The sequence below is a fragment of the Poecilia latipinna genome, unplaced genomic scaffold (genome assembly GCF_001443285.1).
Source record: "Poecilia latipinna isolate Pla-1442-1.1 unplaced genomic scaffold, P_latipinna-1.0 Scaffold449, whole genome shotgun sequence".
NCBI classification, from domain to species: Eukaryota; Metazoa; Chordata; class Actinopteri; order Cyprinodontiformes; family Poeciliidae; genus Poecilia; species Poecilia latipinna.
The window spans coordinates 117663-129118 of NW_015113065.1; the positions used below are offsets into that span (position 1 = coordinate 117663).

Here is an 11456-nt window from a genome sequence, read left to right on the forward strand (position 1 = left end):
TTAAGATATTTCTGTTATAGACACTGTCTCGTTTAAGTGATTTTTCTTTGTAAGGATCACTGGGAGTTGCTGTAAAGGGATTAGATTAACACACTAAAATCCATTAATCTATATGAGACTAGCACTGTCATAAAAGTTCGTTCGGAAAAGATCAAGTTGTTTCGAGTGAAGTGGGCCAAGTGAATAGGATCTTGGAAAGGATTTACAATTCCCATCACGAAAAACGTCACACTATACTGGGGGGAAAAAAGCAGAGGGAGTTAAACGCTCTGTAATTTGATTGGTCAGTAGTGGCGGGAGTCCGCCCCAGCTGCAGCTGTCAGCTGAAGCCGATTGGTCCGTAGTGGCACGTGACAATAAGACTATTGGTGGAGATGTAGTATAAAATTGTTGTCATTAGCGCGCTGCATTCAAAATTGTTCTGTAGATCTTTTGTTAGCAATAAGGAATATAACATATTTTTATTTTAACTTATATTTATTGTAATATATTATTAAGTGTGTATTTAAATCAAAATGGACTTCCTCGATTCGCCAGTTTGTCCAATCAGGCTACAAAACTCACCGAAGAAATCCCGTGGACAGATTCAGGTTCGTATCAGCTGGAGAAAACCTAAAATGTATCAAAAAATTGAGTAAAATTCTGCTGTAGACGTAAAAGGTAAACTAAGCCTCTTCCTCAGTTTAACAGTTGCACAATTTTTCTTGTTTGTAGATTATATTTGGGCCGATGTTTTCAGGCAAAAGGTGAGTTAATCTTTTATAACTTTTACCACAAACTTTGTGACTTTTATTGCTTTAATTGATGTACTTGTTCAGTTTTACCCATCCGCTGTGTTCAAAAATGATTATGAAACATGATATTTGCTTTGATTTCCGCTTAAACATCACCATCCCGCCAATTCTGCTTTGTTTACTCCCATTCATTCATATCCTTCTTGTGCAAAGCACACAATTGTTAAGCTATAAGTTTTCAAGCTTTTACATTCAAATTGGCAAGTTTTTTGAGACTTAAAAAAATCTATATTTCGTTTTTGTTTTTTTTTTTAAACTGCACCAGATGTAATCTCCAGACACTTCAGCCCAAATTCAGTACATTTTAAACTAGTACAATCACATAATCACATTCATATCCTGTTACTCACAGCACAGTTCTATTATTATTATTATTATACAGTTAAATCAAAGATAATCTAATAAACATTTGTGCTGCACAATTATGTAAATATGTTTTTGTTGACCAGTGTCTTGGTCACAGTATTAATTATTCGCTTTAATTAATACTTTTGCAGCACCGAACTGATGAGAAGAGTGCGCCGTTTCCAGGTGGCCCAGTACAAATGTTTGGTCATCAAATATGCCAAAGACATCCGGTATTCAGACTCGGGTATGGCCACACATGACAAGTAAGCTTCCGTTTTTATTTTATAAATATGTTTTATCTATGAGTGTAAAACTTGATGCGATGAAGAATATTAGATTTATTCTGTTCACAGCTAAAGGGTGGGGGGAGATCCAGCATGTTGGGTAACTTCAGTAACATACAATAATGCATGTATTTTTATTATGATCATCATGAAAAATGATAGCTTTATGCATACAGCTTAAAGTTCAGAAATCGGTGGCTGCTGATGAAAATAGTTTGGCAGGAATGACTGAGCCTGAGCTGACCCCTGCTGGTGATGTTCTGCAATCACAGCAGCTATTCCTGTCCTACGACACTGACCAGTGACCACTAGATTAAACTGAATATGCTTAATAGCGAATATTAAATTTGACAGTTATTAATACTCCATTATCCCCGAACCGCTTGTCAAATAAAAAGTGGAGAGAAACTGACCTGGCTTTTCCTGGTTTTCTTTGAGGTCTGACCTCAGTGATCCAGTCGTAACTACAACCACCGTCTCCCCTAAGATGTAGTAGTTTTTCATTAAAATGAAAATGTTCTATTATACACAAGCATGTATGTTCATGACCTTCAATTGACCTTTCAATCCCTGGTGCATTTTTAGTAAGAGATGACAAAATAAACAGAATAAACTGCATCAACTCATCCTTGTGTGGTATGAACTTCACTATGAAGCTTTTAAAAAACAATATTTTTTATTAAGATAAAACCACACACCTTCATATTTTTTCCATATATACTGTTTGACCATATGTTAATTTTCATTTGTAAGTTTCATTCGTTTTAATAAATTGTTTTTTTTTGTTTTGTTTTGGTTTTTTTGCCATGTCATAGCTGTAGTTACTGAAATGCATTTAAAAATCAAACACCACTGCTTTGTTTCAAAACGTTAAAGGCAGAAAATCCTCGAGTTTTCATCGTATGATAAAACCTTTTTTGTTGAATCTTGCCGTCGTTTCAGAAACACCATGGAGGCCGTGCCTGCCACCTGCCTGGGAGACATTCGCTCCGCCGCGCTGAAGGCCTGCGTCATCGGGATCGACGAAGGACAGTTTGTAAGTTTGTTTGCAAATGATCTCCTTCAACCTTCAATCGCCTTAACAAAAATCAACACCTTTGGGGAAGAAAGACGTCTTTGTGTTTTGACAGACGACACAAAAGTGTAACTCTTTTTTGAAACTAATCTACGTAACACTGAAAAGGCATTTCAGACAAAGAACAGCACGCTAACAGTCGAACACAGCGATGGTAGCGTGATGATCTGTGGCTCCGTTGCTGCTTCGGGAACTAGGCAACATTTTTATTTATTTTTTTTTATCTCCATTCATCAGCAACCTTAATCTCTCCAATGGCACTTGGGTAACTCCACCACTGAATTACGTGAAAACAAACAAAGGGTTAGGACTGGCCTAGTTAAAGTACACCTCCAGATCCAACTGAGGTGCCGTGGCACGTCTTCAGACGGTCCAAAACCCTCCAATGTTGCTGAAATAAACAAACTGTGCAAACCAGAGAGTGCCAGTTCTCCTGCAGAAAGTTGTGAAATCAACTATCGAGAAGCGAGTTGGTCATCGTCTGGTGAATTGCGACATAAAGCCACAAGGCGGAGATGAGCAAACAGACAAGAGGAGAACTCGAAGACAAAATGACGGAGAACATGTTGAAAGTGTTAAAGGTGGTACACTGTAAAGGTATCCAAATCATGTTGCATCAACTTTGTCTTTAGTTGCTTTGAAACTGAAATCAAATCGTAACTTTTATCTACCCTGCCTCTTTCCTGGATTTGGTCAGATATTTGTAATGTAGGTTAGTTCGTTTTTATCTATAATACACCAAGTGAGAGCAAATATAATCTCAAGACAAACGGATGAAATCCGTCCCCTGGAATGATCAACCATCCGCCGCTTCCATCTTCATCCAGAAAAGAAAACATGGCAGATTTAAAAAGCGCCGATCCAAACGGTCAAACTGGCTTGTTTTGCTGCGTTGCCGTCGTAACGGCGACATTTGTCACGCAGTTTTAAAAATGTTGAAATTCCACGTGAGTGAGACAAGCGTATCTTAATCTGCTCTGTTTCCTGGCCGTAGTTTCCAGACACCGTGGAGTTTTGTGAGGAGATGGCCAATTTGGGGAAGACGGTCATCGTGGCTGCGTTGGATGGGACCTTCCAGAGGAAGGTGGGTGCTGTCGCATGCTGGGCAGATGTCACAAAACGTCCCACACAATGAACTTTTTTTTTTTTTTTTTTTAAGGGAGAATCCAAACTATCGACTGCAACAGCAGATAAACGAGTGTGCTCATTACTTTGCACACAATAGTGCCTTTCTTGTGATTTTAATGCGGTTAAGTCGGCATTCTTTTAGCGCTAGGTAATGTTTCTGTGCTGTCTTTTACAATTTTTCTTCCTGCCTTGTTAACAAAATGGCAATTATACGTAAAAAAAAAACAAAAACTTGGATATATTGCCCCAGATGTTTTTGGTCATTTCCTGTTCTTCCAGAGGTGGCATGTTGACCACATTTTTATTTCTTTGAAAATGCTACTAAGATGCCATCGCATTATATCCCAAAAATGGTTCAAAGTTTCAATAAATAGCTACAGACATCAGTATCTCTTATCTGAGGCTCAGTCCAGGAAAAGGACACAGTTGAACACAGAAACACCGAGTGATGATTCGTTCTGCTTAGTGAGAAAGCTGGCTTGGACCATTTCTTTCTTAAATTTCGGATGATGCTACTTATGGACCCGTTAGATGCTCTGTGTCTTTTTTCTCTCTCAAACTGAACTTTTGTTTTTGTCCAGCCTTTTGGAAACATCCTGAACCTGGTTCCTCTGGCAGAAAGTGTGGTGAAGCTCCACGCCGTCTGCATGCAGTGTTACAAAGAAGCCGCCTACACCAAGAGGCTCGGAGCAGAGAAGGAGGTGAGGAGAGCAGACAAACGGACCGGATACTTCCAATGAGCTTTGGTCTAAAAATGAAGCGCATTGTATCGCATTTCATCATCAAACCCAGCTGGATTTACTCCTCCTCTGCAGGTGGAAGTGATCGGCGGTGCTGACAAGTATCAGGCGGTGTGCAGAAAGTGCTATGGTGGTCTGGTGGTGGACAAAGAGAACAGCTCCTCTATCAGGAACGAGACGCCGCTTCACGTCCCGCTGGGAAAACTCGCCGACCCCAACGTTCCCCGGAAGCTGTTCTCCCCTCTGCACCTCTGAGCAGGAAACATAAGACTTGATGCATCAATTTTGAACAATCTGCTGTGTGTGAGAAGTGTGTACAATTTTCTTTTCTTCTTTTGAGTGCTTTTGTTTTTGTGATGAATTAAAGTAGCGACTCAATATTCTAAATGTTTTTGTCTGGTGTGACGTTTTGAATACTTGAAGGAGATTAAGCACTTGATATCTCTGCATGATTTGCTTACTGTTTTGTAAACATGAGGTAACATCTGTACCTTTTTGTTTAATTCTGATATTTTTACTGTAGTATTGCCTTGTCAGATATAAAGTCTTAAATTATCTTTAAGCAAAATGTACATTTTGCACTCAAATCCAGAATACATCTGTTTTATTCTGTTTAAAGTCAGAAATTGTATAATAAACTCAGAACTGACACTTTTATTGCTTTATGTCTGAGCATTTTTGACAGTAGCTGTAGGAAACTCGAAGATGTTTTACTTTCATTTGACCTTTCACCCCAAGATGTGTAATCTAAAACTCCCCGCCGCAGCAAAGTGAGGATAAAAATAACTGGTTTAAATCTTAGCGACCCACCACGCTGCAGTGAGCCGCTGGTTTGCAGTGAGCAGGGTCGAAAATTTAATGTCTGTGAAATGGAAACAGATTTTGACTTCCTCGTCTAATTACTCTTAAGTTGCTTTCATCCTCCTTTACAGGATTTGGTTTTCATCGGTTCTGCATTTAAAGTCTGGCCACTGTGGAAGTACATTACAAAAAATTGGACATTTTGAACTTTATCTTAAAAATAAAATGCAGAATTTCAAAATGTAATAAGCTGGTACTTGATGGTTAGCTTGTGTAGCTAGCCTGCAGCTAGCTGAGTAAAGTAGTGATATGTGGCTCGACTTCAGTCTCCACACTAACGTAGTTTGAGTTTTTACAATCGGACATTATTGAGACGAAGCATAGTGACATTCTTTCAGTCAGCAGCAGTGCTTGGCAACATGTGAAATCTGCTCCACACAACTGGAGAAAACTGTTACTTCCTCCGACATCCTGACCACTGCCTTCCTACGCAGTTCTAACCTCTCTCCAGTGCTCCGTCTGGGCTTTCTCCCATTCCAATGGATTTCTCCGTAGAATTTCTATCAGGCTAATAAGTCGCGAGCGATGATGTTGCGTTTCTACACTGTTTTATAATCGTCTGCCTGTAGTTCTAGCAATGGCAGCGGAAGAAGTGAACGAATCCATTAAGTCCGTGTTTTTCACTCTTCCAAATATTGAATTGGCATCAGCACAGCCATCTTGTTTACTTCGACACTTCTCTGAAGGATGGTTGTTTACAGCGCACGCAATTTCCGGTTAGCGTCGAACTGGCGTACGTCACGGACAAACATTAGCAAGTGAGGTTAGCAAGCTCAACATTGTCCACGTCTCCAGGACAAGGAGCTGATTATTACCAGGCTAGCATTGAATACACAACCAGAGGAAACTAAAACATGCTATGTCGATGTTTTTCCCCATTCATTAACCACTTGTTTATTATTTTAAAGCAAGAATCAAACAAGGTGCACATTATTTACACATATTTCAGAGCTCATTTGCTAGTTATTCAGTAAATCACAAATCCTTGGCCACATCACTTTTAGGCCCACATCATTTGCGGCACTTTTGGGGGGGAAAAAACAAAACAAAAACAAGCTGTTTAAAGTGAGAAATTAAAAGAAGCTGCTTCAGATGTCACAGTTCAACTTTATGCACAGATCCAAGAACTAGATTTTCAGCATTTGACACAGACGTTACAACTCAAAAATATTACCACAAGATTTAATCACATTTTAAACTCTTCGGTTCCCAAACCAGGTTAGTTGCGATCCTCCCAACATGTTACAATCACAAACTCCAGAGCATCTTAGCAAGATTTAATGGGATGTATGAAAACCTCTGCAGGGTGCTGTAAGCGGTTCTTAAAGGAGAGCAACTCTCCTGGATCTGTTGTCTTTGACCACCAGAATGATGTCGCAAGGCAGTTCTCAGTGCAAGCAAAGTCTTCTCTTCCTTCTTCTCTGAACCATATATGCACATTTTGCATGAAAAACGACAGACGTCACTACACCATTTTCACAGATGACTCAAGAAAAACATAATTTATTCACAGGTCTAAATTTAGCTTACACGACGGACCAAAACTGCTCTCTGATCTGCGCCAGAAAGAACCGACGGAGCAAATTAACTGCAAGCTCAGAGAGCAGTTTTTAGTGATCTGCAGTTGTACCTTTGAAGCCTGTTAACTAAAGAAACCCATCATATCTCAGAAAACTAAAAATGTCAGTGTTTAACCAAGGTAGGGTGCTTTTGCTCTGTTTTTGGGCGGTTGGAGGAAGAAATGCTGCACAAGAGAGAGAAGAAAACATTCAGTGGACAGACTCGTTCAATAGGTGCTGCGTTATCTCCAAGCTCCTCCCTCTCCATCAGAAAGTTAGCTGCGAGTTCAAAGGTCAGTTCAACACATGTAAACCTTTTCAAACCAGCACACGTCTGTCACAGTTAGTACAGTCAGTCTGGTGGAAATGCTCAATCACTATGGCTTTAATGAGTTTAAGCAGCAAAGGAAAGGAAAACCTTTTCTGATTACTTATCACAGGATTTGTGTTACTTTTACAGAATCCATGATTATAAAATATAACTTAAATTAGTTTTTTTTTTTCTTCCTCCATGAACCTTGTAACCCATTTGGTAAATTATATCACTATAGCTTTTTGAGCCATTTATAGAAACAGAAAAAAAAAAATCCTGAAAATCAAAACAACGAGGCACGTGACCGTCCCGTCTTCAGAACAAAGAGAAACACTCGTTTGGCCTCCTCCACACTGATTGTTGCTCCTCTGCAGGACTGTTTTCACAGCAACGCCCCTCTGCCCTGCAGGTTCAGCTCGTCTGAGGTAAATGTTGCTTTTGCACACAGGTCAAAGGTCACATTGCTCAAGCCTCTTTCAGTGTCTTCAGATCCGATCTCAGGCCCGTCGGCGTAAACGGCGTTCGCTCGTCGTCTCCAGCCTGTCGCCGCGAGGCTCAGCGTCCTCCCCGGACTCTTTGAACAGTGTGTTGACTTGAATGTAAAACCGCATCGATACGATAGAGCTCTGCCGCTCAGCAGCGCCGCGTCGTCCGTCAAGACCCCCTTCCCCCACAACCCCCTCCACTGCGTCAGTATTTGGGCGGCAGGTAGCTGGTGTCGCTCTGCGGCGGGAGGTTTGAGGTGAAGGGGGGCTGCTTCTGGGACTCGGGCACGTTGCTGGGGTATGTGTAGGTGGTGGGGGTGTAGGTGGTGGGAGCGTAGGTGGGGGGGTACGGGGTGTGGATTTCCGGGGCCGTCTCCGTGTAGGTGGGAATGCTGACGTCGTCCACGCCCCGACGGAAACGGCCCAGGGCGAAGTAGGTCAGGATTCCCTGCAGGAGGAGAGGATGATTGGCAAGTCATATACTTATTTTCCAGCAGGAAATCAACGGCGGTTGAAGATGTAACCGTTCAGGATTTAATGCAGATGAAAGATGCTTTTAAGAGCCAAAAACTTTAGCCCGTTGAGCTAAATGTGACTCTACAAAAGCTTGTGACAGCTATCGTGTGATATCCGACACAACTTATCTGTAAAATCCTGTGAAAGCTGATATACTCACAGCTTCCTGTTCGTCTGGAGGAAACCAGCAGGTCACGTTTCAAATGATAGGCAATGAGTTAGCAGTAAAATATTGTCTCAGTCAAAATTAAGGGACACCAATAAACGTAGCAGAGTTTGGATCACAGCAGCTAGCCACCGGGGAACACCCAGCTGAAGGTCATGGCTCCTTTTTGGTTACACAACTATACCACAACCCATACACTTTATTTTAACTAGGTTTGAACCTGTGTTTTCCATTACAACCCATGTTTTTTTCCATTATCTACAATGACGCGACTGTTTTGGCTGCTGCAGATTCTCATCTCATCTGTGTTATGCAATAACCTGCTGCCGATTTGCTTTTCCTGCTCAGCGAAGGGGCTGTCGTTTCCTTTTATAAAGCTTAGCACGATGCTCGTAAAGCAGGAGAGAAGAACCTTTTCTGTAAACTCTTACTCTGCACAAAATTAATTTGACCAGCAATGAAATTAGCAAGGAAACAGTCAAAACAAATAGTAAGCAAGCTAGCGTTAGATTAGCAGTTCAGCAAACTGCTCTGCATTAAACCTTAATCAGCAGGAATGTGTGCCTGACAACAGACACATTTATGGATGTAAATACAAACAAAACGATAATTCTTTTTCCCCAATTAATAATTAGACTATTAGCAATCACTATGCATTTCACTAAAGTAAACAAACACATGAAATCTTACTATTTGCAGAGAACTCTGAAAGGGCTGGAAATGAAATCTTGTGTTTTGTGTCTCAGATTCGGCAGCACACGGAAGTCAGACAATGCTGACTTTGAACGCGGTTGAGGCCAAAGAGACGTCTTGTTCTTTCAAACCTGTCTGCTTAGAGGGAAAGTTTTGTCTCATTTAACTGGAGACTTGCTACAGGCAGTGAGATTTTCTCCAAAAGGACAAAAAGGCCACAGCAGATAAATCATCATTGAACTTAAGGCGTTAAATAAGCAGCAATTTCACATGCGTTTGTTTTTACCAGCTTGTTTAAAGAGGTTTAAATATTTCGCTTTTCTTTACAAGGTAAGACGTTTTCAAGACCTGAGAAAAGTTGAGCCATTATTGCTCAACAGGTTACCCAAGTGAAAAAGCTTCCAAAAATATTCAGAGGCAGCCTGGACTCCAACATACCTTGGATGTTTTTCTTTTTTTACAAACAGAGGAAGTTCAACACCATTGTTAGCCTCCACAGGAGCGACCGATGAGGTCATAAAGAGGCAACAGCAGAGCAGCTAAACCTCACAACACGATTCGTTTACCAGGAGAGAAGTGAAACAAGGATGTGGAAAAGGAGAAAAAACTGCTAACCGCTAACACAAACGTTACGGCTAACATAGGGTTTAACCACACAGAAGAGATTCAGGGCCTTTCGTTTGGAAAGAGCTTTGATGGAAATGACCAAAACTTGAGCTTTTTCTGAGTAAAGTTGAGAAAGAACCTCTTTCAAATCCAATTTTTTTTGCAGTCAGCGAACACAGCATCTCAAAGCGCTACCAGGTGACCAAACAGCAGCAGCTTTCAATAATGAAGCTGTTACTGTGCAAATAGTTAGCTATAAGTATTAATATATAGTCAAATTAACCACAACTAACAAGACTTGTAATAAGAAGCCCAGGAATGGTACAGCAGTTTTCACTTTATTGTTTTTTCAGAGTTTTCAACCTCCGTTTGTTGCAGAAAATGCTGGATTTGGAAATGTAACCCTATTTTGGAAACCTCTCTTTGGGAGACACATAGAAGCTACTGATGCTAACCTTGCTAACCACTAATAAAGGATGTAAGAGATGTTTTAAAATGCCAACTAATCAGTTTGTCAAACTGGTTAGATTAAAACGAATAAATCAGTCATGGCTAGAAATATACCTTAAATAACATTTTATATGTTTTATGGTCTAGGTCTTAAAGGACTAAATGGGTACACAATTTGGAGTGCTGGGTGTGTCTCTATTGAGAACAAAAGGTCTCAGCAGTTACTAAACAATGTATAATTATAAATTCATGTACATATAATTATCTGGTCAGAATTTTTCATCAGCTTTCTAATGAGGTTAGTTGGTAGCCGTGAATGAAAATGATTCGGAGATGTTTTCTTGCTCATAAACAGCCTCCATCAACCATTCCACTCAGAGAGTAAAATGTCTTTTGCAAACCAACGCTGAGAGCCTGAGAAAACGTCAAGGAAGCAAACACAGTGGCCTTTGTGCTCACCCATGTGGCGATGGAGAAGAACGAGAAGGCAATGGTGGCGCGCGCAGCGTCCTCAGGGAACGCAATGACATCAAGAGTGTGAGACCACTGACTGGTCAAAACGCAGAAACACACGAACCACAGGAAGGTCCACGCCCCTGGAAAACATGGAGAGAGCGTTGTAAAAACACTCACTTGCTTTTTAAAGTGAAAACTGTGACATAAAGAGCAGGCAAGCTTGACATTTGCTTGTAAAACAACAGCTAGAAGTGGATCCATCTGCTCAGCTGAGCACAAGCTGTTGTTTCTTCTCAAACCAACACTTCTTTGTCTGCTTGAAGAATGGCCGATTGTTAATGTTTTGTGTGCAGCCGATAAGCGTGCATTTCATCAGAATCTGCCGGGTCATCCTCCCGCCGCTCCACCCTGCTTCGCAGTAAGTACAGAGTTAAGCACAGAAAAATTCACCATTATATCCAGGAGATGACGATGACGATGCCCGGAGATTGAGCTTGCATGTTAATTAATAGAGTTAAATATCCAAATTTCCTAGCAAAAGACTAAAGGCAGATTATAAAAGGACCCTTAAATCACCTGTTGACAAAGCCAATGCAAAATATCTCCCAAAGTGGGTAAAACAAAATATCTCTGTGCAGATAGATTTCATTACTAAAAAAGTCAAGATAAGAAAAAAAGAAAAACAGCAACAAAAACCCCACAAAACTGCAAAAAGGTAAAAGTATAATTACAATATTTTGTGCATTATTGAGTGCGAATGTTCACACATGCGCTCTATATTATACAAGGACCGATTCTCATCGCCTACTTTCAGGAAGGAATAAAAACACCAATATAACAAAAATACAAATAAAGTTACAACGATGTAGATTCTCAGGGATCCATGACCTGAAAACTTTGTCTTTTTTTTTTTTTTTTTTTTCTTCAATGGGTGGTTTTTGTTTTACCGTTTCTTGCTCGTTTTGCTTTATGGCCAGGGTTG

The 11456-nt window shown here is 40.5% G+C and overlaps 2 protein-coding genes across 2 annotated transcripts in view; one reads left to right on the plus strand and one right to left on the minus strand.

The window, feature by feature from the left end:
• The first annotated feature begins 403 nt into the window (after window positions 1–403).
• Window positions 404–5026, plus strand: tk1 (thymidine kinase 1, soluble). The gene is made up of 7 exons (XM_015038671.1): window positions 404–590; window positions 715–746; window positions 1292–1405; window positions 2369–2462; window positions 3496–3585; window positions 4211–4330; window positions 4445–5026. The coding sequence occupies exons 1-7, from the start codon at window positions 516–518 to the stop codon at window positions 4622–4624; spliced, it is 705 nt and encodes a 234-aa protein (XP_014894157.1). The 5' UTR covers window positions 404–515; the 3' UTR covers window positions 4625–5026.
• Window positions 5027–7666: 2640 nt separating this feature from the next.
• syngr2b (synaptogyrin 2b) overlaps window positions 7667–11456 on the minus strand; it is a 13496-nt gene continuing 9706 nt past the window's right edge. Inside the window, exons 3-4 of the mRNA XM_015038670.1 lie at window positions 10478–10614; window positions 7667–8035 (exon numbers count right to left, since the gene is read on the minus strand). Coding sequence (XP_014894156.1) covers window positions 7793–8035; window positions 10478–10614 — 380 coding nt within the window. The 3' untranslated portion in view covers window positions 7667–7792. The remainder of the gene's footprint in view (window positions 8036–10477; window positions 10615–11456) is intronic.

Coding starts and splice junctions, on each gene's coding strand:
- tk1 (XM_015038671.1), top strand. CDS start 516: ATGGACTTCCTCGATTCGCCAGTTTGTCCAATCAGGCTACAAAACTCA. Junction 591..714: donor AATCCCGTGGACAGATTCAG/GTTCGTATCAGC, acceptor TCTTGTTTGTAG/ATTATATTTGGGCCGATGTT. Junction 2,463..3,495: donor GGATCGACGAAGGACAGTTT/GTAAGTTTGTTT, acceptor TCCTGGCCGTAG/TTTCCAGACACCGTGGAGTT.